The 26,330-nt window shown below is 43.9% G+C and overlaps 2 protein-coding genes and 1 non-coding gene across 3 annotated transcripts in view; 1 reads left to right on the top strand and 2 right to left on the bottom strand.

Annotated features, from left to right (window-relative positions):
• Nucleotides 1-11,641, bottom strand: part of Kif24 (kinesin family member 24) — a 64,181-nt gene extending 52,540 nt beyond the window's left edge. The window contains exon 1 of the mRNA XM_052715434.1: nucleotides 11,383-11,641. The gene's annotated coding sequence lies outside the window, so the exon portion shown is untranslated. The remainder of the gene's footprint in view (nucleotides 1-11,382) is intronic.
• Nucleotides 2,454-2,617, bottom strand: LOC128098110 (U1 spliceosomal RNA). The gene has a single exon (XR_008214135.1). It is a non-coding gene; the product is annotated as a U1 spliceosomal RNA (small nuclear RNA).
• Nucleotides 11,642-11,774: 133 nt separating the features above from the next.
• Nudt2 (nudix hydrolase 2) lies at nucleotides 11,775-26,067 on the top strand. The gene is made up of 3 exons (XM_052715450.1): nucleotides 11,775-11,877; nucleotides 22,444-22,573; nucleotides 25,427-26,067. The coding sequence occupies exons 2-3, from the start codon at nucleotides 22,447-22,449 to the stop codon at nucleotides 25,741-25,743; spliced, it is 444 nt and encodes a 147-aa protein (XP_052571410.1). The 5' UTR covers nucleotides 11,775-11,877; nucleotides 22,444-22,446; the 3' UTR covers nucleotides 25,744-26,067.
• Nucleotides 26,068-26,330: the final 263 nt, after the last annotated feature.

Genomic DNA, 26,330 nt, shown 5'->3' with positions numbered 1-26,330 from the left:
TTTCAGAGCTGGATAGATGGCTCAGTGGGTAATGTGCTTGCTGCACAAGCATGGAGACCTGAGTTTGGATCTCCAGCACCCACATAAAGACTAGGTGTGACACAACATGTCAGTAATGCCCGGGACAAAGACAGAAGGATCCTCAGCACTGGCTGGCCAGCAGTCTAAGCAGGCTCAAGTCTGTCTCAAAAAATAAGGTGGAGAGTTGACAACATGGTTCACTGGGTAACAGAGCTTCCTGCACAGCCTAACAACTTGAGTTTGATCTCCAGGACCCACCTGGTGAGAGGAGAGAATCAATCCCAGTAAGCTGTCCTTTGATTTCCATGCATATACTGTGCAACACCCGTCTACATGCAAAATAAATTAAAATGTAATAAAAATATATACTAAAATGTAAAGGCAGAGAACATTCTTATTTTAAGATGTTAAATAGGGTGGATCTTCATTTTAAATATCTGTCAATAAACCAAAGAGCACTAACTAATACAGATTACTAAATTAGGAGGCAAAAACCCAGCATCCAGTTCAACTCTGCTAAGAATCTGAGAATCAGATGTGATACATGGTCAAGTTATTTAACAAGGATGGAGCTTGGGTTGTGTTTTGTTTTAGAGCTTTCTGCAATGTTAGAGATCAAACCAGAACTTTATAGGCCTTATCAATGCTAGGCAAGCACTCTGACACTGAGCTACCCTGAGGTCCTTTTAACTTTTTTTGTTTGTGTTTGTGTTTTGAGACAGGGTTTCTCTGTGTAACAGCCCTGGCTGCCCTGGAACTCACTTTGTAGAGCAGGCTGAACTCGAACTCAAGAGCTCCACCTGCCTCTGCCTCCCAAGTGCTGGGATCAAAGGTATATGCCACCATGCCCAGCTCATTAACTTTTTATATTTAAAACCAGACTAAAAACTACAACACATCATGAAATTAGGTATGCTAATATATTCCATAAACTTATTAAAATGTATTTGTGATAGATTCTGTAGAATATGTATATCTACTAAGTGCCTGGTATAAAACAGACACAGTGAGCATCTACAGCATTTTTTAAAAAATCATAAAAATTCAAATATCACAAAATACATAGTATAAGCCGGGTGGTGGTGGTACACACCTTTAATCCCAGCACTCAGGAGGCAGAGGCAAGTGGATCTCTGTGAGTTCGAGGCCAGCCTGGTCTACAATATGATAGCTAGGACTGTTACACAGAGAAACCTGGTCTCAAAAAACCAAAAAAGGCTGGGTGATGGTGGCGCATGCCTTTAATCCCAGTACTCGGGAGGCAGAGCCAGGCGGATCTCTGTGAGTTTGAGGCAGCCTGGTCTACAGAGCAAGATCCAGGACAGGCACCAAAACTACACAAAGAAACCCTGTCTCGAAAAAATGAGAAAAAAAAAAAAACTTTTTATAAAAATACATTTTGTTCAAATCAGAATCCAAACAATTTCCACACACTTGATTGTTATGCTTAAGTTTTTTCTTGCAAAGCAGTCCCATGTCCCCTCCCCAACACAACCTTTATCTCCTTTTCTTTCTGTTCCTCTGACTTCTTATAGAAAGACGAAATAAGTATGTTCCAAGCGTGGAGCTTAATACTAAAGAAATCACTCACTGCTTATTTGAAATTCAAATTGAATCTTATTTGGTCTAAATCTGGCAACTCTACATTAGAAGCAGCATCTACATTTCTGCAAAATGTTGTGTTGGTGTTATTTAGCGCGTTTCATGAACATCCAGTCAGAATATACACAAATGTCTGCGAGGACTGCAGCCCGATTCCCTTGCTGACAGAGTCTCTCTTTACATTGTCCAGTAGTTTCATTCAATGGTGATCAATACCTCCTCACTTATTTCATTAGGAGTTGCAAATTGGTGATTTTCTGATCCTCTCCTTCTTTAAGGAATTCTCCTTAGAAAACCTTTCTGGGAACTAGAGATGGCTCAGCAGTTCAGTGTACTTCTGCTCTCGCAAAGAATTTGATTCCATTCCTAGGCATAAACATGGTGGCTCACAACTGGCAATAATGCCAATCCCACGGGATCCAATACCCTATTCTGGCTCCAACAGCACCAAGCACATAAGCAGTACACAGACATACATGCAAGCACTTAAACATACTCACAAAAATTTTAAAAAGAGCCAGGAGGTGTTGGTGCACTCCTTTAATCCCAGCACTTGGGAGTTCGAGACCAGCCGGGTCTACAAAGGGAGTTCTAGGACAGCCAGGGCTGTTACACAGAGAAATCCTGTCTCAAAAAAAACAAAAAACAAAAACTTTCTGCTTTCTGTCAACAACTAGGGCTATTTGATTACTACTCAAAATAGAATTTTTACATGAAGGCAAGTATAAATGACTTTTTTCTTTAAATTTTCAATTCATAAAGAATGCCCTACTTATTTTAAATGGTATCAGGTGACTTATTTCAGGATTTTTTTTTTTTAATCTTCTTAACAGGGGAGAGCGCGAACGCAGTCCCCTACTACCACAAATTATGCAGTCGAGTTTCCTGCATTTGGGGAAATCGCAGGGTTCAGCACACCCAGAGTGCAATGGATAAGCCTCGCCCTGGGAAAACCACCTTCATGATTATGGTATCTCCCCTGCCAGGTAAGTATATTATTTCAGGATTTTAATGGGATTTTTTTCATCATACCCATGATTAATTCTAGCATTTTTTTTATTAAAGATTTATTTATTTATTGTGCACACAGAAGAGGGCACCAGACCTCATTACAGATGGTTGTGAGCCACCATGTGGGTGCTGGGAATTGAACTCAGGACCTCTGGAAGAGCGGTCAGTGCTCTTCTTAACCTCTGAGCCATCTCTCCAGCCCCTCTAGCATTTTTTTATATTCCATGTTTTTCATTCAATTGCCTTAAGCCTTTGATAGCTTCATCATGCATATTTTCTAACCTGAAAATAAGCTTTCCTTCAATGAACACATGGCTGTAATAATTAGCCACCAACAGACCTAAATTCAGGTGAAGGTTATGCATTTCCAGTTAAGTACAGAGGGTCTGGAGAGCGAGGGGGTGGGAGGGGGAAGGAAAGAGTAAACTTGTTCTTTGGAGAACTGCAGAGCTCCAAACACCCCTAAGTAACTACTCTAGAGTCATTGCTACGTACTCCATACACTCAGCCATCTCTCTAGGCCCTCCATGTTACCTCTAAAATACAGCTGTGACTTCTAGAAATTTTATGAAGGAATTTAAACTATTAAGAGAATACAGGATGACTACAAAATGAGTTCCAGGAAAGGCGCAAAACTACAGAGAAACCCTGTCTCGAAAAACCAAAAAAAAAAAAAAAGAGAGAATACAGGATGAGACCAGCTGGTGGTGACACACACCTTTAATCCCAGCACTCAGGAGGCAGAGGCAGACAGATCTCTTGAGTTGAGGCCAGCCTGGTCTACAGAGTTCCAGGACAGACAGGGCTACACAGAGAAACCCTGTCTTGAAAAAAACAAACCAAACCAAACCAAACAAACAAAAAGGAGAATACACGATGAGAATTTTGAAAGTTAAACTAATTATCATTTTACTTATTATCCACCTCCGTACACACCGGAATTAAGAATTTACCATTAAGGGGGCTGAAGAGATGGCTCAATGTTAAGAGCTCTTACAGCTCTTGCAAAGGAGCAGGGTTCAGTTCCCAGCACCCACATGGTGGCCTAAGACCATGTGTAACTCTTGTTCAACGCCTTCTTCTGGCCTCCAAGGGCACCTGAATGAATATGGTACACATAAACTCACATAGGCACACATATATACACATAAATTATACAAATAAATAATTTCTTGTGTGTATTTTGAGACAGGGTCTATGCAGTTCTGGCTGTCCTAGAACTTGCTACGTAGGCCAGGTTGGCTTACTCTGCTGAGATTAAAAGTGTACACCACCACAATTGGCCTAATAAATTGTTTTTAAAAAGAATTTATCTTGAAAAACCAAACCAAAAAAAGGAATTTATCATTAAGGCTGGGAAGATGATTCAGTGGACTCTCTTGTCCCATTTGCTTAAGTTTAAACCAGAGTTCAGATCCCCAGGACCCATTTAAAAGTTGGATAGGTATGGGGCTGGAGAGATGGCTCAGAGATTAAGAGCACTGACTGGCCGGGCGATGGTGGCGCAAGCCTTTAATCCCAGCACTCGGGAGGCAGAGCCAGGCGGATCTTTGTGAGTTCGAGGCCAGCCTGGTCTACAGAGCGAGATCCAGGAAAGGTGCATCTGTCTCAAAAAAAAAAAAAAAAAAAAAGAGCACTGATGATCTTCTAGCGGTCCTGAGTTCAATCCCCAGCAACCACATGGTGGTTCACAACCATCTATAATGAGATCTCTTCTGGTGTACAGGCAAACATGCAGGTAGAACACTGTATACATTAAAAAAAAAAAGTTGGGTAGATGTGTCAACTGACAGTCATCCCAGTCCTCCAGAGACAAAACCAGGTAATGTCTGAGAGAAGCTGGTTCACTAAAACTACCTGAATCAGCAAGCTCTCGGTTCAGCTGAGAGACCCTGACTCAATAAACAATGTAGAGGGTAATCAAGGAAGATACCCAGCATCCACTTCTGGTCTCTTCATGCACACACACACACACACATGTGCACAGACATCTGCCCATACACATGCAATAAAATAAAACAGTCTTATTACACTTTAACCCTAAGGATGTGAATGGAGTTCCTTGACATAAAGGCAAAAGGATAAAATAACCAAAAAGAATCAAAACAACTGGTTAAATATAATACAAGACGAACAAACTTTTTTTTTGGGGGGGGGGTTTCGAGACAGAGTTTCTCTGTGTAACAGTCCTGGCTGTCCTAGAACTCACTCTGTAGACCAGGCTGGACTTGAACTCACACAGATCTGCCTGCCTCTGCCTCCTGAGTGTTGGGATTAAAGGTGTGTGTCACTACCACCTGGTCTTATCCTGTATTCTCTTAATAGTTTAAACTGCTTCGTAAAATTTCTAGAAGTTACAGCTATATTTTTAGAGGTAACACTGAGGGGCCAGAGAGATGGCCTGGCCTATAAGACAAACTTTGAATAAGTTAAATATTTTAGAATATGGAGATGATGGAGAACACCTTTAAACCCAGCCAGGCAGAAACATATGGACCTCTGTGGATTCCAGGCCAGCCAAAGTCACATAGTGGAATCCATCTTAAGTAAGTAAATAAATAAATATTTTAGGAGGTTTGTCTGATCTCAAACACCCTTGACAATAAGTAGGTCAAAAAGATTCCAAGAAAAATGACAAATAGGTAAAGGAAGCTGGGTGTTCAAGTTGACGACTGTTGATTTGGTTTTGTGTTTATACATTCAGTAATGTTACTGGCTCACCAGAGCAAAGAAGACAAGTTATTTGTGCTGCTGCTCTTCCTCCCTTTTGTACCCATGGCAAAAATCCAAATAATCTAGTTTGATGTTCTTTCTTATTGTGTGCCATGAAACTGCCCAGAAGCTCTCTTCTGGCTTGTATATGTGACAGCATACAATTCCATAAGCTATATGACAGCTCTACTCACCTGTGAAACCACAATTCAGATACAGACCCACCACCCTCAAAAGACTCCTGTTTGCATGCCTCCTTTCCTACTGATCTACTTCCTGGCTTTATGTATTACTTATATTTCCTAAATTTTACCTAAGTGGAATTATATTCTCTTACTTCTAGTGTCTTCCATTTGCCATAAAGATTTTGAGATTTATCTGCAATGCTACCACTATCCCTTCCTTCTACTGGAGAGGAGAAAGATCCATACTGAACCTGTGTGTTGGCCAGAGTAACAAATGACTTCCAAGATTGGAACTGAAGTCTTCTCATGTCTGACTCTTGTTCTTTCCACTACCTCTGACAGGCCCAGTCACTTCCCCCTTAGCTGACCCCTACTGCATGGAGTAGCTCACAGCTGTCACTACCAGAAAAATGAACTGCAAATTAGTGAACCCCAGGGTGAGGGAGGATGGTGGGCAGATTTTTTACATACTGGCTGTCCTGGTATTCAATAGCACAGATATTCAGAGCTATCCTTTGTGGTAAGCCTGGAGACTGCTAGCTCCCAGCTGTTGAGGTAACAATCAGAAATAGTTCTGGTATGCCAACAGCAAATTATCCTTTAAAAAAATCAAGAAAGCAATTACATTAACTGTAGTTACAAAAAAAAGGGGGAAAAAAAAGAAGGAAGACAATATCTAGGAACTTTAACCCCAGCATTCTAGGGGCAGAGGCAGGAGGATCTCTGTGAGTTCCAGTTCCAGGCCAGTGCCTGGTCTACATATCAAGTTCCAGGACAGCCAGGGCTACATAGAGACCTATTTAAAAAAAAGAAAGAAAGAAATGAAAGGAGGGAGGGAGGGATGAAGGGAGGAAGGAAGGTGTGGTGATATATTGTGTCCCCCAATATACTGTTTACCTGAGGATCAGAGGAAAAAGCCAGGCACTATATTAACATACAAGTCAGGCAATGGTAGCATATGCCTTTAATCCTATCACTTGGGAGGCGGGGATCTGTCTGGATCTCTGTGAGTTCAAGGCCACACTGGAACATAGCCAGTCATGGTGATACACGCCTTCAATCCCAGCACTAACCACAGAGGTATAGAGGTCTGTACAGACAGACAGGAAGTGACAGAGCTGAGCAGGAAGAGGAAGTGATGTAGCTGGATTGAGAGAGCAAATGAGAGAACAGAACAGAAAGGTATATAGGTGTGGGCAGACAGGAAGTAGCTCACTTTGAAAGCTGCATGACACCAACTGAAGTGTCTGGACAAAGTACAACTTTACTTTTACTCTGGATCAAGCCAGTGCACTGCTCAGAAAAGAAGAGCATGCACACCAGGGCGGGAGGTGCATCTGCTTTTTTTGTTTTGTTTTTTCTGAGACAGGGTTTCTCTGTGTAGCCTTAGCTGTCCTGGAACTTGCTCTGGAGACTCGCCTGGTCTTGAACTCAGAGATCTGCCTGCCTCTGCCTCCCAAGTGCTGGAATTAAAGGTGTGCACCACCACTGCCTGGCACACACCTGGTTTTTATTCTAACATAGGTAGTGACTGTGTCTTTTCCTCATTGGCTGGGCCCTGACCTCACAGTCTTTCTCAATTGGTTAGCTTTAAAAGAATTGGCATAAAGGAAATGAAGGAAAAAGGGATGGGAAAGGCCACTTAAATCATTCAAATTCCGAGACTGTAACAGGGCCTCTGTGTAAACAAAAGCTTAGCTGCTGGTGGTGGTGGTGGTGGTGGTGGTGGTGGTGGTGGTGGTGGTGCTGCTGCTGCTGCTGGTGGTGCTGGTGCTGGTGGTGGTGGTAGGGGATTTAAAACATCTGTATACAATTTTAAAAGGTAGGGAAGATCAAAGGATTTGATTTTGTTGTCAAACAAAACAAACAAACAAACAAAAACACTCTACAGTGTTTAACAGGAAGACTAATACTTAATGTTTCTTATGCTCCCAAGTGCTGGGCTTACAAATGTGCAACCAGGTCTAGCCAGAGTCATTATTTTACAATTATATAATATGAAGACCAAACAAAGATTTTCTATGTTGTGGAAATTTTACTTTTTCTTTGTTAGGACTTTGGAAACGAGTTGAAATGATTATATTGTTTTTCATACCTGTTTTTAAATGACAGCTGCTAGTAAAAAAGAAGAAATTTCTGAGCATTTATACCAATAAAACTTATGGCAATCTAAAAAGAAAAAAAGTCTGTGAAACAAATGCATATATACTTAATGACTCAGAAAAAGTCATCTGTTCAAAGCTGCCCAGGGGCAGGCAGGATGGATTTCTGCTAACAGTTTTTTTAGGTTTATCTGCCTTTAGATGGGGACAAGTCAGTAAGTGTGAGGAACCCTACAGTGAGTATCAAAATTCAAAAAATGTAAACCTCAGACTCTAATGTTGCCTGCTTGCGTGTATGTATCAACACACATCACACACACACACAAAGTTAAAAACAGATACAATATAAACTCAACATTCTCCATTACTTTTCATAAAAACGTTTCTGTACTTCAGGTTAGGTATTAGATCCCTAAGAACACACAGAAATCCCATATTCCAAGAGGCAAATGAAAAGTTAAATAATACAGTATACACTTTCCCCTCAGGAGAACCAGTTACTTTAAACTCCAGCCAGGGGTCATCCTATCTATAGATGACTGAGCTTTACAGAGGACAAAGGACGGGGACACCTGTTTAAAGCAACAGCTGCAGAGGAACTTGAACAGATGGGACTCGATGGAATTCCTAAGGCCAGGCGTGGATTTCTGGACACTAATCTGTGAGTCATATTACTGTCATATTACTTTTAAAAAAAAAAACTACTTTGAGATTATTTCTATTTGTAACTGAAAAAAAAAAAGGTTCATTTACAGTTAACTATAAATACTCTGTGATGTACTTCAAGACCCACCCTTAACAGGCTTATTAAGTTTTTAAGTTTAGTGATAATCACCTAAAAATAAACATAACAAAATTGCTGAGCCCAGTCATCTTAAGCCAACACAGGTATACTAGTCTCTAAATACAAATTCTAAATGCGCTCCCAGGGACAGGTAATAACCAATGCTGGGTTTAAATTCAGTGGTTTATTTTTAAAATTTTGGTCTAATCCAATCTCAGGAAGTTGTCATGTAAAAGATTTTTGCCAGTTTGCAGCCATAAAACCATGTCAACAAACCATATCTCATGTGTTTACCTGGAAAAATAATGGCTACAATCAGTCTTTATAAATTTCCAAGCTGGTTGGGTGGTGGTGGCATACACCTTTTGTCCCAGCACTCAGGAGACAGAGGCAGGAGAATCTTTGAGTTCAAGACTAGCCTGGTCTACAGAGTGAGTTCTAGGACAGCCAGGGCTACACAGAGCAACCGTCTTGAAGAACCACCACTGCTACAACTGTTCCTGCCAATATTACTACTACTGCTGCTGCTGCTGCTATTACTACTACTACTACTAAAACTGTTTCTTGTTTGGCGTGTAGCTCAGTAGTAAAGCATTTGCCAAGCATGCTCAAGGCCCTTGGCTCCATCCCCAGCACTGGAGAACTAGGTCTTAGCCACGCTATGTTATTTAGGCAGACTTCAACTCTTGGATTAGGGTAATTCTCCTGCTTCAGCTTTCAAGCAGCCAGGACTACAGACTACAGGTCTATGTTATTATACTTGACTCCATTACTTACTTAACTGTGTGTGTGTGTGTGTGTGTGTGTAGACAGGGTCCCTCTATGTATCCCCGATGGCCTGAACTCACTAAATAGACCAAACTGGCTTGAACACACAGAGATCCATCTGCCTCTGTCTCAGGAGTACTGGGATTAAAAGTGTGCACCACCACACTACCAGCCTCATTCAACAAAACTTGTTAAGGACCTACTCTACACAAACTTTGACTAAGTTTGCTGAGTCTCCATAGAGAAACTGGATTAACAGATCATAGACACTAGATGAAAAAGAGACATGAGAAAAGTTCAACCCTTCACTATACAAATAACAAAACAGCAACCTAGAGAAACTGCTATTTCTTCTACAATGGAAGATTAAGAAAATCATAACAGGGCTGATGTTATGTGTGCTCAGATGGCTCAGATGTGCAGAGTGCTTGCTGCTTGTCCAGAACCCACTTCAATCACCTGTATCTCCAGCTCCAGAGATCAGACGCCCTCTTCTGGTCTCCCTGGACCCATACACAAGTGTGAGTAAACTTACTGACACATATATACATATAAAAATAAATCTTTAAAATAAGAAAAGCAAGTCCCATATAGTGGTGCATGCCTTTAATCCCAGCACTCAGGAGGAAGAGGCAGTCGGATATCTGAGGCCAGGCTGGTTTCAGGATAGCCAGGTCTAACCTTATCTCAAAAAAGAAGAAAAAAACTTAAAATAAGAAAAGCAGGGAACAATGAATTAATGTACGTATTAGTGATCAGCTTGCTTTCTCTACTCTTATACTGCCAGAATTTGCTGCCTAGGAATGGTGTCACCCACAGTGAGCAGGTCTTCCCACTTCAATTAACACAATCAAGTCAATCCTCCATAGATATCATCTTCTCCCAGGTGATTCTGGATTTTGTCAAGTTGACAATTAGCACTATATATCACAATATGCAAACCACAACAGTTGCTATACTTTTTGTTTTGTTTTGTTTTTTCGAAACAAGGTTTTTCTGTGTAGCCCTGGCTGTTCTGGAATTCACTCTGTAGACCAGGCTGGTCTTGGGATCCAACTGCCTCTGCCTCCCAAGTGCCAAGATGAAAGGTGTGTGCCACCACCACCTAGCAATATTTTTAATCCTTTCATTAAAGTTAACTCTGAGCTATGACTTTCATATAAGGAAGAATAATCAGCAATAATACTGTAAATATATAGGCCACAAGCCAACGATAAAATAATCTTAGAAAAACAGCATCTTGGAAACGTAATAGGATTATGGATACCTGGTGAGTGTATAGAGGCTAAGTTGTTAATATATACTGAATAGAGTGGCCACAAAAACCTCTAGGTAGAATATGAATGCAAAGATAAAAAAAGATGTTTCAAAGGCTGGCAAGAGGGCTCAACAGATAAAGGCACTTCCTGCTTTCGGCACGCACGCACGCGCGCGCGCACACACACACACGCACACACACACGTAATGTAAGTGAAAAAAATTAAAGCTCAAATAATTGATTACATTTTCCAAAATGTAATCACGAAATAAAAGGAGAAAATCCTCTGGCATATAACAACACAACGATCTGTTTCAAGGAAATACATTTAGGAGCCTGAGAAAAGGTACTGGTAGATCAGACTGTAATGTGGGAGCTATCCATTCAGTTTTACCTTTCACAGAAGGTGGAAATCCCAACGCTGAATTTTCAGGCTCTTTTGTATATGAGATTAGGTTGTCCTCTTTCCTCCACCTGCCCCCAAATCATCTTTGAATGGAACAGGGTAGGAAAGAAAATAGAATCTATTTGTAGTAAGTTAAATTCAACTGAACAAATATTTCCTAAAAATCTACTATGTGTAAGACATTGTGAAAACGCTTGTTTTATCTCAGAGTTCAAAATTATACGAGAAAAAAGAAGGTTTCCGGAAGTACATAAAACAATCCGAAGTCGAACAGAAGCGCTCTGAAGAGTGTGTGTTCAAAGGCAAGAGGACTCTGGGGACTCAGAAGAGCCCCAAGAATGGTGGTTTTCGAGACAACTGCTGAAGAAGCCGTGGATAGGGAGATGAAACGTGGGAGAGTATGTGAACCGTCGAAGAACCAGAAGCCAAGTTCTAGCTGCCGGGCAAACACCGGTCTCCGCACGCGCCGAACCGCCGACAGGCGCACCCTCTCCCGCGCAGGCGCAGGGCTTAAACCCGCTACCCTTTCTCACCTCGGGGACTTCTGGGCTCCTCCTCAGTCAGTTTTCTCAGAGGTCAGGAGAAACTGAAATAATGCCGTCTGGAGAAAGCCCTAAGGCCGGGCTACCAGAGCGTCCTGTGACACCACCCGCCTCAGGCGTCTGCCAGGCCACGTCCCCATGGCAACGCCGCCAAGCGCCAGTTCGAACGCGCGCGCTGACGCCCGCCCGCCCGAGCTCCCGCAGCGCCGACCAATGACCATTCAGGGAGCCTGCCGTCGTTTGCCGCCTTCTCCTCTAAAAAGCCAATCAGGGATCCGAAGAAACAGGGGGCGTAACCACCTCTCCACCAATGGTTCCGCTTGCAGAAGATCTCGCGACGTTCCCAGTTAGAGAACCGCGCCCCAGAGGCGGGTCCAAGAGCCTGATGCCCAATTGTGTGGCTCGCCTGAAGTCCAGCCGGGCTTTTCTGATTGGCTGGCGCGCTACGTCTCCGTTCAAGGACCGCCTCCTGCCTCCGTCTTGCGGGTGAGTGCCGTGGGGCCTGGGGGGCGGGGGGCGTGGGTAGTGTAGCGTCCTGCCGACCTGTTGCTGCGGAGTCGAAGCTGGCAGTGAGGTGTGTGTAGGCCAGGCCCCATCCACTCGCAGGGCCTCGGTTTATCTCTCTGCATTGAAAAAGAAAAGGTTCAGTGGTTCTGGGGTCCTCGCCACCTTCTGAGTAGTGATGGTGTGGGTCGGAAGAATCCCAGAGACAGGAAGGTCTGGGTTTGGGATTTAGCGGGCCAGTCATCATACCTTCTCCTGAGGCCTCAATATTGCTTTGTTGTTATCGATTAAACCCTGCCTGCATTCCAAGATGTATTTTTTATATATTTTTTTTAAATTTTATTTATATATTAATTTTTATTTATTTTATCTGTGTGTGTGCGCGCGTGCGTGTGCCTGCCAGAATTTATGTGCACCAAGTGCATGCAGGTCCCTCGGAGGCCAGAAGGCCTCAGATACCAGGAACTGGAGTTAAAAGCCGATTGTGAGACACCTAGTGTAAACCTCAGTCCTTTGGAAGAGTAGCACGTACTCTTAACCATTAAGCCGCCTCTCCAGCCCCCAAAGATTTTTTTATTGCCTGTTTGCACTGTTCATTGAATGAATGCTGAGACAGAATAAAGTCACAAGACTCTCATCTTAAAATAAAAAAGTGAAACAGCTTAAATCGAGAACAATCAAGTTTGTCAAACACAAAATGTTTACTATCCAGTGGAGATTAAGGTTAATGATGTTAGAAGTTTGGCATGCCTGCGTTTGAATAACTACCAGAAATATTTCTGGACCATAGTTTTTCCCTTTTCTGAAAAATGGTAGTAATGCCTCCCCGGTCTGCAAAGAAAATAGAAGAAATGAAGGTAACTTGGCACAATCCCTTACGGGTAAAAGCTTCTCAGTCAAAAAGGGGCCTCCGTCATATTAAGAACAAATACCCTAGCCAGCATGTATGCAGCGTCATGTGTACTTTAATGAAGTGCTCCATTTAGCTCAAAAAGTGTCATTTCAGGGGGAGCTGGACAGGTGGTTCAGCCCTTACTCGATCTGTAGACCAGGCTCAAACAGAGATCTGCCTGCCTCTCCCTCCCAAGGGCTCCGATTAAAGGCATGCACCACCACTGCCTGGCTGAAAAAAAAAAACAGTGGTTTATTTGGCTTACTCTTCCACATCACTGTTCATCATTGAAGGAAGTCAGGATAGGAACTCAAACAGGGCTGGAATCTGGAGACAGGAGCTGATGCAGAGGCCATGGAGGGGTGCTGCTTACTGGCTTGCTCCTTGTGGCCTCTTCAGCTTGCTTTCTTAGAGAATCCAGGACCACCAGTGCAGGAGATGACCCCACCCACAATGGGCTGGACACTTCCACATCAGTAACTACTTAAGAAAATGTTCTGCAGCTTGCCTACATCTTACAGAAGCATTTTCTCAAGTGAGGCTCCTTCCTCTGCAATGAGTCTAGCTTGTGTGAGGTGGACATAAAACTAGTCAACACATGGGTCGTCAGAGTATCTATGATGGAAACAATTCTTTTTCTAATAAAAAGTGTCCAATTTAGGAAATGAAGAATGGAATGAAATATTACTGAACTTTAGACCCAGTTTCCATTTACCTTGCAGACAGTCTATAGCACTTCAAATTCAACTCAATTCAAAAGGAAATGGGTAGCTACTTCCTCTTCCATGCAGTTACTCAAACCAAACATCTCTTCTGGCTCTCCCTAACTTATGAAATCTCTCAATTAGACAATGAAATATCAACTTTGTCAATGATACTTGAGATATCTCACACCCACCCCTTTTCCTTTCTCATAGTCTCTTTCTTAATCTAGTTTCCTGTCACTTACAAGCTGTTGAAATAAGCTTGTAACAAGAAGTCTCTTTGCGAGCAATTTTTTCTTCCAATTTGTTCTCTACCTTGCTTACTGTCAAAATGCTTTTGTAAAATGTCAATCTGACAAAATATGCTTTACCTAAAACCAGTAGTCCTTATTGTCCACAGGATATAAATTAAGACAGGCATGGTGGCATGCCTTTAATACCAGCACTCCAGAGGCAGAGGCAACGGATCACTGAGTTTGAAACTAGCCTGATTTACATAGAGAGTTCTGGGTCAGCAAGGACTACATAGTGAGACCCTGTCTAAAATAAAAATAAAATTCAAAAAAACAATATAAACTAAGTTGCTTACTGATGGAATGCCATTTGTGTGTGAGGTCCTTATGGTGCTCCAGAGATGGTTCAGTTTAGACATAGAGTATATGCTGTACAAGTATGAGGAATGAAGTTTGACCCTAACACCCCAATGAAAACACGTGCATGCACACATGTACACCCTTTTGACCTAAAGATCCTTTTTTGACTGTCTTTCTGCTCCCCACCCCCATGTCACCCCCCCCCTCCCCCAGGGTTTCTGTGTATAGCCCTGGCTGTTCTGGAACTCTGTACATCAGGCTGGCCTCGAACTCATATCTGCCTGCTTCTCGCAAGCGCTGGGATTAAAGGCATGCACCACCACTGCCCAGCCTGTCTTTCTTTTTTGGGGGTGGGGTGGGGTGTTCAAGACAGGGTTTCTCTGTGTAGCCCTGACTGTCCTGGAACTCTGTAGACCAGGCTGGCCTTGAACTCAGATCCACCTGCCTCTGCCTCCCCAAGTGCTGGGATTAAAGGCATGCACCACACTGCCTGGCCAGCCTATCTTTCTGTCTTACATACATCCTTATGATGTATGAAACACTTTGTAACATCTGTTTGAATGCCTTTTGCTTTCACTAGGCTGTGAACCTCTAGAATGTCAGAGATTTGTAATGTTAAGTTTCAATCCAGCCATATAGAACATACTCAGCAGACAACAGATAAAGGAATTCCATCTGTAGGCTCAGTATTAGAATCACTTAAGTTTACTTTCCACAGCTGAACAGCAGATGGCACTAAAAGGCCACATAACAAAATTTCCCTAAGAAATACTTTTGTCCAACCTTGTCTGACTTTGCCCTGATCCTAGAAACCAGTATGTTGTTACAGGTAAAACTCCTGTTTTCTCCCTCAGCCAAATAGCAAAGATTGCAAAATGATTCAGGAACTTGATCTCCCAGGGAGGAAACAGAGGCCCGGAGAAAGGGATAGTTGAGGGAGCATTTTCATATAATTAGGGTTTTTTCCCTTTTATTATTATTACAAGAAAACTTTATGTGGACAGATGCCTCATTCTGCCTCCAGAAACAAAGAAGGAAGCTGGCGAGTTGAGAGGGCCATTGCTTAGGGAAGAGAGAGAAAGAGAGTAGTCATATGGAGCTGCTTGTGAGCAAGCAGAGTTAGTCTTCCTCCTCAGCGGCCTGTGAAAATTTTCTAGACACCAGATTTAGACAAAACATGGTTTTAGGTTCCCATTTCTTCGAAAACAGCAGTGGGGTCCTGGACACCCTTGTCAAATAGGCGCTTGTAGGAGCCTCAGGCTACACCTTCACCTTCTGCGTTGGCTTTGGTTTCCTCCATCTTCCCTGCCTAAAACCTGTTTGATGGAAAAGTCTTCAGATGAGTACAGATTAAAGACTAAGGAGTTTTAAAACTGGGGGTGATTTTATTAACCACTTGTGCATGCTCTCGGAGCCCTGTGTATGTACCCTTAACCCTATTTCATGATAAGCAGAGCTGCTAAAGGTTAAAATAATGATAATAATAATCATCATCATCATCACAGGCTTTGGAGTTAGATTTCTCTGGATTCAAATCCATATTGGCAGCCATCTATGCCACTGGGCAACTATTTTAATCTTTCTTTATATTTATTTTGTTTCTTGAGACAGGACTTACATGGCCCAGAAAGACTTCAAATTTATATGTAGTGAAAGCTTGATAGCCTAATCCTGCTGCCTCTCTGCCTTCCAAGTACTGAGGTCACAAGTGCAAGATATGGGTCACTAAGCCTGGTTTAACCTTTCGTAAGATTTCAGCTTTGAGAAAGGCACATTTTGTAGGCCTTTGTATGCATTTGGAAGGCAGAGAGGTGGATCTCTGAGTTCAAGACCAGCCTGCTCTACATATCTCATTCTGAGCTATAAAGTGAGACTGTGTCTTAAAATCTCAGTTTCCTTCTAAACTAACATGTCTTATAGAGTCATCCTTTGTTGGGTGGTGGTGGCATACACCTTTAATCCCAGCACTTGGGAGGCTGGGAGTAGATCTCTGAGTTTGAGACCAGCCTGGGCTACAAAGTGAGTTCCAGGACAGCCAGGGCAACAGAGAGAAGAAAGATAAAGATAAGATCTTTATCAAAAGATTCTCCTGTTTCAAGATCCTGATGCTAGGATTATGGGCATTGCCACCATGTCTGGCCTTACAGGGTTGCCTTACAGGTTGCTGTAGCATTAGAAACTTTAGTTGTCAAAAACTTACATAGTGTAAGTGACACTGTATTGATACTCACAGCATGGTGGCTTGAAACACTATGCTTTAAGGGATTTAGACCATCAGAAATGTGAGTCGGATTTAGGGGTCTGTTGTATAAAGGCTGAAGGTATAGCTCAGTTAGAGAACACTTACCTCACATGTGTCAGTTTGAGTTCACGCTCTGGCCCCACAAGAATAAATAAGCAAGCAAATAAAAGTATGTGTTTGTGAGAACTTTTGCAGGTAACTGTTTGCAGTAACATTCTTGATTAGTTTGAAGAATATTTTGGACTATGGCAGCAAAGCCATTACCTGTAAATCCTCCCCCCACACTGGTCCTGAATCTCCTAGGCTGTGAGGAAATTCTCTCTGTGGAGAAAGCCAAGAGCATTTTTCCTTAGCTTCTGGAACCTTCTGATGACATTGAAGGTTTGGGTTTGGGTTTTTGTTTTTTTTTTTTCTAACCGCCTCAGGCACTCTGCCACTTTCCTGAAGTGTGAATTGCCTGCTGTCAGCCTGGAGTTCTCACCTCCGCAATCCTGGCTGCAGGCATATTTGCATATTGGATGCTGTGTTCTTTAACCCCCTGAGGTTTGAATCCACTTGGAGATTGTATGAGAACTGAATACTTTCAAGCCCCGAGATAGCTCCCTCTTCTCCAAAAAACAGGAAAACAACAATAGCTCCATTGACTTTTATGCAAATGGCACTCTTCAAGAAAACACTGGGCTGTTTCCCAGGGCCCCCAGAACATACTTAAACATTTGTTTCAGTGGGAGATGGGGAAAGAGTTCTGTTGAGTCAATGAACATCTGTTGAGCTGCTGAGCCGGGTCTCAATGAAACAGAATATGAGTTTGGTTCTTTCCTGCCAGAGGTACCAACAGAGACTTAACCTTACAAGGGATGCATACTTAAAGTGGCTTTGTATTGGGTCACTTTAGCTATACCGGAACTACATTTCCCAGAATTCTCGTTTATTTATTTATTTATTTTATTATTTTGTGTGTATGAGTGTTTTGCCAGCATGTATGTCTGTGTACCACATGCATGCCTGGTACCCAAGGAGGTGGGGAGCCTCCCTGTGGATACTGGGAATTGAACCTGGGTCATTTCCAAGAACAAGTAAGTGCTCTTAACTACTGAGCCAAATCTCCAGCCCCAGAATCCCCTTCTTAATGGTTCTAGCTCAGTACTGACCACACTAACTTTTTCGTAAGATCTGGAAAGCTGGAGTGAAAGAGCAGCCAGTATGTTGTGAAGCACAGAGCTGGCATGGTTGCAGTACGTAAGCTTTCATACCAGGCTGTTGGCTCACCTTGCTGATGAAGGACAGCATCTAGGCCTGAAGAAATCTATTGAATCCACCCCTGCAGCTCTTGCATCCTAGGTCAGATGGCATTCATCTCTGGAGCGCTCTGGTTTTACCTGCTGGCCATCTCTGTCACCAAGCCTAGAAACAATGGAAGGAAGTCTAGGGTTGTAGTTTATCGTTCGGAAGTCCAGTTATCCTCACAGCTCTCACGTGTTTTAGTTTTATCCTTGCTCTCCTCTGCTTCACATCTAACTCCGCCTCCCAACTGCTAATATTATTAGTCTTTAGGCCCAACAGCAGATGTGGAGGTGACTGACTTGCATGGTTTTCTCTACTGGCTTCCAAAATACACAAAATATAATCCTGAGCTGGACATAGTTTGTGCTGAGGTAGGAAGATCTCAAAATTGAAGCTAGCTTGAACTACATAATGAGCTCAAGACCAAGAATGAACTATATATTAATACCCCATCATGAAAAACCAAGGGCTCGGAGGGTAGCTTAGTGGTTAGAGTACTTGCCTTGTATGTACAGATCCCAATATTTGATTCCCAGCCACACACATACATTCCTTATAATAAATCCTTAAGTTTCTGTGAGTCAAAATCCTCTATGCTTGAGTCTTATAGTAGAGATTTATAGAGTTATTACAAACCAGAAGACTTTATTTAAAAAAGGTGATACTTAAGCTACTTCAAAAGTTAAAAGTAGGGCTGGAGAGATGGCTCAGCAGTTAAGAGCACTGACTATTCTTCCAGAAGATCTGGTTTCATTCCCAGCACCCACATGGCGGCTCACGACTGTCTGTAACTTCAGTTCCAGGGAACCTGACGCCCTCACACAGACATACATTCAGGCAAAATATCAATGCGCATGAAATAAAAAAGTAAAAAGAAATTAAATGGGTGTGGTGGTGCACACCTTTAATCCCAGCACTCAAGAGGCAGAGGCAGGTGGTTCTTTGTGAGTTTGAGGCCAGCCTGGTCTATAGAGTTCCAGAATGACCAAGGGCTACACAGAGAAACTGTCTCAAGAAAACAAAATAAAAGAAGTAGGGCTATCAACATGGCTTAACAGGTAAAATGCTTGCTGTAAAGTTGGACAATGAGTTCAATCACTGGAACATATAAAAATAGAGAAGTCAGCCGGGCGGTGGTGGTGCACGCCTTTAATCCCAGCACTCGGGAGGCAGAGGCAGGCGGATCTCTGTGAGTTCGAGGCCAGCCTGGGCTACCAAGTGAGTCCCAGGAAAGGCGCAAAGCTACACAGAGAAACCCTGTCTCGAAAAAAAAAAAAAAATAGAGAAGTCCACACATGTGCCATGTCATACCTATACCCTCCACAATAATAATAATAATAATAATAACCAAACAATAATTTTTAAAGGGATAGGTAGGAAGAGTTGTTTATATGGGGTTAGGGCTGGGCTTCTAGTACACAGGCGTAAGCCAAGCAGTTGAAAGGGCAATGGGGAGTTCTCTCTTTCTAGAAGATTGTCTTCCCCATGAGTTCAGCATTCATAGAATGTGCGTCTGTCCTCAGCTGTCTGACCAGATTGTAGGCCAGACTGTTTCTTCAGTGCAGCTTTTTTACACGCTGCTAGAACGCACCTTTTCTACTATCCTCAGACGTTCTCCCTGCTCCCATTCCTCTCCAGAGGAAAAGACTAGCCTTTCTTCTCTTTCATGGGTCTCCACAGCCACCCAAGGCCTGTCATTTGGTCCTTCATGAAGGCATCTTTCTTTTCTCATGCTCTATTTGTGCTGGTAGTGGTAAGGAGGAATATCCTGGGGCTTCCTGTCTTAGGAAGGGCAATATCCTTTCTAGTGTTAGATTTCTAAGCTTACCTAGGGCTCCAACATTCATTATATGGGGCTCTTCGAAGGTACCCTAAACTTATTACTTTCTAATCGTCCTTGTAGGAAGGACAACCGATCGGTTACATGAACTCTAAGCCAGTGATTCAAACACTTGTTCAATAGTTCTGCAGTGACAAGGTGTTTCGTTGCAGCTTCCAGAATGGGGAATGTTCTCAGCATAGATAAGGAGTCCAGGAAAATAGAACATGGTGTTTTGTAAAAGCCTATGTACCACTATTTTACATATGAATTCTTTAACTCAAAAAAGATCTCATTATACATATTCTGTACCATACTCTTTTCAATTAATATATCCAAAAATATTTTCTTACAGCAAGAACATTTGGTTCTACCCCATTTTTAATGGTGTGTGTGTGTGTGTGTGTGTGTGTGTGTGTGCTATAGAGACAGACAAATATACTGAGATTACTGAAATGTAACTAACCATTCCCACACTAATGGATATTTTCTCTGCTTTAAAAAAGTGATATGCCAGGCAGTAGTGGCACACGCCTTGAATCCCAGCACTCGGAAGCAGAGGCAGAAGGATCTCTGTGAGTTCAAGGCTAGCCTGGTCTACAAAGCCAGTTCCAAGACAGCCAGAGCTGTTACACAGAGAAACCCTGTCCTGAAACCCTCCCCCTCCAAAAAAGAGAGAGAGAAGCAGGAAAAGGTGTGGTTTATCGGTGAGAAGTTGCTTTTCCCTGAAACAGCATTTGCTAGCAGTCCTGAGAGTTACTCTGGAAGAGGTGTTTGGGCCTGACTTTTATGCCTTTGACAGAGGGCCTTCTTGTTGTTTGTTTACTCTTTTGTTTGAGACAAGGTCTTGCTATGTGGCCCAGGCTGGCCTCAGATTTGCAGTGACCCTCCTGCTTCAGCCTCCTTAGAGCTGGGATTAGAGGTGGGTGCCATCATGCTTGGCAGCCCATCTCGACTGGACACCAACCAGAGAAATAGCACGTAGCTTTCTTTCGGTTCTGCCATCCTACTTCAGGACCTGTGCCCAGGATGTTACCCTCCTCCAGAACCGCATTCTCTCCTCCTTCTCTTTATGGACTTACCTTTTGTCTTCTGTTTCTCTGCTCAAACACCCCTTCTTTCAGTAAGCCTACTACAGTCCCTCAGAGGAGGTCAGATTGTTGTCTATCACGTGTTTTCCTTTGTGACCTTATTAGCTTTGTGTGTGTGTGCGCATGTGTGTGCTCCATGGCACATGTGTTAAGGTCAGACAATTTTTTTCGATTCTTTACACGGGTTGTCAGGCTTATGCAACAGCACTTCACCCTTGACTCCCCTTTGAAGCATTTCAGTGGGCCCCCTTCCAGCTGTTACTCCACAGAAACCTACTGAGATTTTGGTATGTGCCAGACACTCTCTAAAGCATTCTAGAATTAAATCTCAGTTAGGTACACACTTTAAGAACTTTGGAGAAGCTGGGTGGTGGTTGTGCACGCCTTTAGTCCCAGCACTTGGGAGGCAGAGGCAGGTGGATCTCTGTGAGTTCGAGGCCAGCCTGGTCTACAGAGTGAGTTCCAGGATAGCTAGGACTGTTACACAGAGACACTGTCTCCAAAAAAAAAAAAAAAAAAGAACTTTAGAGACAGAGGCAGGTGGATCTCTGTGAATTGGAGGCCAGCCTGGGCTACATTAGTGAGACCCCCATCTCAAGAAGTAAAGAAAAGGAGAACGAGAAGGAAGAAAACTAAATAATGATCATGCAGTTTTCCTCGCACCCTGTTTAGGTAGAGCTGCTGTCCAAGGCTAGGCCCCAGATTCATGCTGTGAACAGTCAAGACAGTTTGCCTCTGCTGGAGCGAAGGAGGTTTTTTTTTAACCATTGGTGCTTTTTACTTTTCATTTGGACTGAATGCATATATGACTTACTAGACATGGATATGAGACTGAGACATGAACAAAAGTGTCTTACTGTCCCTGACTACCTAAGTGACCCCACTGAGTCATGAGAAAACACATTATTGAAGTCTCTGCTTTAAGAGATACAGCTCAGGATACAGGCTGAGGGGAATCGGCTTGTGAGTTTGACTGTAACACGTTCCTAGCATCTTTGCTGTTTCAATGAGTTAGTTGCTGGGCCCCTGCAGTCTCATAACACATGCATATGAGCCCTGAGTTTCACAGGGAGACCTGAAGCTTGGGGTAGAAACCCCTTAACTATGGTAGTTACCGGGATCCTGTAGTAGTTACACACAAAGCTTTGTCCCTAACCCTGCATGCGCCTCTGTATTAGTTAGGTTTCTATTGCTGTGATAAACACCATAACCAACTTGGGGAGGAAAGGGTTTATTTCAGCTTAGACTTTATAGTTTGTCATGCAGGGAACTCAAGGCAGAAACTAAAACAGAGAGCATGGAAGAATGCTGTTCCGAGACAGGGTTTCCCTGTGTAGCCCTGACTGTCCTGGAACTGGCTCTGTAGACCAGGCTGGCCTCGAACTCACAGAATTCCACCTCCCTCTTTTTCCTCCCTCCTGAGTGCTGGCATTAAAGCCATGCACTACCATGCCTGGCTGTTCAGCCTGCTTTATTTATTTATATGTGTATTTTTTTAAGTTTTGTATTGTTTGTTTTAGTTTTTCTAGACAGGGTTTCTGTGTGTAGCCCTGGCTGTCCTGGAACTCATAGAGATCTGTCTGCCTCTGCCTTCCCAGTGCTAGGATTAAAGGCATGCGCCACCACTGTCCCACCAGCCTGCTTCCTTATACCACCTACCTAGGGATAACCTCACCTTCAGTGTGCTGGGCCTTCCCACATCGACCATTAATCAAGAAAATGCTCCACAGCCTTGCCTACAGACCAGTCTTCTTTCTCAACCACAACAAAACTGAACACCTAAGCTCCATTCCTCGGCATGCTGCCCATTTGTGGTTGTGAGATCACTGTTAGCTTGACCTTGCTGTTCTCCTGCTGCGCCCCATGTGTGGATTTTCTGCTGTGTGTAGCTTCCCAGTGTTTCACATCTTTCTAACTTCATAGATCATGGCCCTGCGAGCCTGTGGCTTGATCATCTTCCGAAGACACCTTATTCCCAAGGTGGACAACAGTACAATCCAGTTCCTGCTGCTGCAGGCGTCGAACGGCGTTCACCACTGGACTCCTCCCAAAGGTGCGGGGGTGGGGGCAGGGGCAGGGATTAGCTTTTGGGGAGGTATCCACCCTGCCAGGCCCCTACAAGGTTTGTTTCCCAGGAGCTGTACAGCAGGAGAAGACAGGAGGGCCAGGAGCACTTCCCTTTCTCTATATAAGGTCTCCAGCCCGGGCCGGGCCTAGAAATCGGATTCTGCAGCGGACCCAAGGCACACAGAGCACCTGGTGTTTTTCTGTCATTCACCTGTGCTCTGGCCCATGCATGGCTAGACAGGAGAAAAGCCGCTGGGTTGGGAATGGGGAATGCTGAAATTGAGGAAAATGACCAGGCTATGTGCCTCCCTTTCTGAGTTTTTCATCTCTCAAAGTAGAGCTCGACTTAAAATTCCATGTTTTCTTCCTGTCCCTTTTCTGATTTAATTTAATAAGTTCCTTTGCGTCTTTGTTTAGTGTTCCCTTCACTAGGGTTTTCTTTTGTGAACCACACATCCAGGGAGTATGACTTCTGGAGCTGTTAGAGGCACACTGAAGCTGGGTTTCCTAGCCATAGGTCATCTGCATATTCTGGCGGGCATGGAAGGGTAAGAATGAGAGACTGCTTCTCACACCCAGAGGCTATGAAGATCATAGAGACTTTGGGGTTGTAGCCTCAGCAGCCACCTCTGCCCTGGGTTCCTCACTTAGAACCCAGGATAGAGCTAGTCAGGTCTTCAAAAGGCAAAACAGTGAAAACCAGTGGCGTGGAGCCTTAGACATGGCCCCAAAATGTGTTTGTAAGCAGGTTTTCATCCACTAGCATTCTGGATGCTATCTCAAGGGTACAAAAGATTCCCTCAGATGTTCCTAAAAGAGAAGGCAGACTACATGTGAAGAAGTGAACTGAGTGGCCGTCCCTTAAGGAGCCCATACCCATTTGAGTACGTATTTTCATAACTCTGCTTTGAAGCCCACACCCATGCTATTGGTTGTGTCTTATTTTTTGTGACTGCCTCATGTTGCTGGGCAGTGGTGGCAAATGCCTTTAATCCTAGTACTCGAGGAGGCAGAGGCAGGCAGATCTCTAAGTTCAAGGCCAGCTTGATCTATAGAGCAAGTTCCAGGACAGCCAGGTCTACACAGAGAAACCTTGTTTTGAAAAGCCAAAAAAGTAAAAAATAAAATAAAATAAAAAAATTGTCATGTTTACATTTACATTAAAATATCTTTATTTAATTCAACTCTGCTTCAGATGGGGATGGCATGATGAAGCCATCCTTGGTTGAGGCCATTGGGATGGTCCCAGTGGACAATAACAGATCAGCTCTGGCAGTTGCTGGGATGCGGCCCTAGAGTAAACAGCCCCGAGAGGTTAAAAACAGAGAGTAGGCTGGGGAGGTATGGACAGCTATGTGAGATTGGAAGAAAACAAGATATGGTAACAGAAAAGACATTTTTGCACATTTGAGGAGCACAGGGAAGAACAGGGTAAGAGAGGTGTCTCAAACACTCTAAATAGGAGTATTCACACTTCTCTCCTGATCACTGGAATCACACTGCTGGGTCCTCTCACTTCCAGATGTCAGAGGACCTCTCCTAGTCATGTCCCTCTTTGGCCTGGGATGAAATGAGCCTACTAGCATAGGTTCCTGGGAAGGGTGTACCAAGACAGCTGGAAGGAGGGGGCACACTCTGAATCAGTGTCTCCTGTCACCGCCAGTGCCCCCCCCCCCCCCCCCCCCCCCCCGCTTTGCCTCCTCAACACACTATCAGTGTGGTTTGTGCACACTATAGGAAGTGTGCAGAAAACCTTTCTCCAGAAACGGGAGGCTAGAATGGATTCCGTAAGTGTTAAGTTTTCCATTCAGCAGCCAATAGGCAGCTGTGCAGAGCCCTGGGAAGAACGCCTAGTGTATAGCTCCACCTCCAGGCCAAGGACGGAACAGCTCTCAGTTCCTGCTCCACGTGAGCTCCTGAACCAGGAGGGTACCTCAGCAACTTGCCAGAGCTAGGAGGAGATACAGGTTACCAGACCCCTCTCAGTGCCTCTGGGCCCTTCTGGGACACTGAGAGTTTGTGGGAACATGGGTAAAGCTGGGGGCCACCACAGTCTGCAGAGCTTCAAGCGTTGCTGCAGCAGCTTCTTGGCAGCTGTCGGCCTGGATCTGGGTCTTGCCAACAAATTTTCTTAGAACTGGCTCTTGGCTTGTCCTTAGTCTTAAGTTCCCATCAGGACTTTCCCTGTGAGTCTGAAATCTGGCCTTGCTCAGTGAGGAAGATGAAAACAATTGGAAAAAGCCTTGATGGCTACTCGGAAACAGCTGCTGGTGCAGCAGTACAGGGCTTGTGCCTGTTAACTGTAGAGTGTTGAGTCCTCACTGGATTGTTCAGCTAGCCCCCCCTCTGCCAAGAGATTCTGCCTCTCCTTAGAAAAATCACTTCAAGGTCTCTAAGAGGAGAGTGGTCCCTGGGGATAATAGAGGGAGAAAACTCGAAAGAGTAGGAAAGCAGAGGTCTGCGGAGAGCCGTCTCAAGACCAGAAGGCGCTCCGTGTTCTGGGGTGGGGATGTAGCTTAGTGGTGGAGCATCTGCCTCCCACGCACACGGCCCCAAGTTTAACACTCAGCACAGCTGACGAAGCAGCATCTAAATCTGACATTTGTGTCACTTTCTACAGAAACGGAGTAAGACGGAGGGATTTCTGAGACCCTGAGAACCAGACACTGTCTGCCTTGTAGCCCTTCCTAGGCATGTTAGGATACTGACCGTCTGCAGACTTCCTTTAGCTCAGACACTCCCAGGAAAGTCACTGAAGACCCCGACTTTATATCATCTGTCCTGGAAAATCCAGCTTCAGCTTCTATTGAAGATTTCTTCTTTATTTTCTCCTAACCAGGCCATGTGGACCCTGGAGAGACGGACTTAGAAACAGCCCTGCGAGAGACTCAGGAGGAAACAGGCCTAGAAGCAAGCCAACTGACCATCATTGAGGGGTTCAGAAGGGAGCTCAATTATGTGGCCTGGAAGAAGCCTAAAACAGTCATTTACTGGCTGGCAGAGGTGAAAGACCACGACGTGGAGATCTGCCTCTCCCAGGAGCACCAAGCCTACCGCTGGCTGGGACTGGAGGAGGCCTGCCAGTTGGCTCAGTTCTCGGAGATGAAGGCAACACTCCAAGAAGGACACCAGTTTCTCTGCTCCATGCCGGCCTGAGCTGACCAGAGCAAATGCTTCTGCTGCGTCCTGGAGGGTCTTCTGAGATGAACCCACCCTCCCATCTAGGGAAGGATGTGATGGTCTTGGGCTTGCTTCAGCCAAGAGCAGATAGGTTGGTGAAATTAAAATTAGCTCAGCAGTCTCAGGTGAAAGCAAGGAGGCCCTGGATTCAATCCCTAGCATAGAAGATAATTACTTTAAAAATAAGAACAAGTAGGAATTTTAGCTGAGTTAAAAAGCAAAAGGGGTGAAATTTTTAAATGCCAGCCCCAGTAAGTGTACTTTATAAATAAACTTCAAACAGCTCATATGGCCTTTTAACCTGTGTGTTTAGTTCTTGGACTCAAGCCATTGCCTAGGATAAAGAAAACTGAAGTTGCCGAGCGGTGGTGGCACACACTTTAGTCCCAGCACTCGGGAGGCAGAGTCAGGCGGATCTCTGTGAGTTCGAGGCCAGCCTGGTCTACAGAGTGAGTTCCAGGACAGCCAGGGCTACACACACACACACACACACACACACACACAAAATAATAATAATAATAAATAAATAAATAAAATAGAATAAAATAAAAAAAAAAAAAACA

The sequence above is a fragment of the Peromyscus californicus genome, unplaced genomic scaffold (assembly GCF_007827085.1).
Source record: "Peromyscus californicus insignis strain IS unplaced genomic scaffold, ASM782708v3 Scaffold_5__1_contigs__length_169319896, whole genome shotgun sequence".
NCBI classification, from domain to species: domain Eukaryota; kingdom Metazoa; phylum Chordata; class Mammalia; order Rodentia; family Cricetidae; genus Peromyscus; species Peromyscus californicus.
The sequence above is the reverse complement of the archived record's forward strand: the minus strand, read 5'-3'. Positions and strand labels throughout refer to the sequence as shown.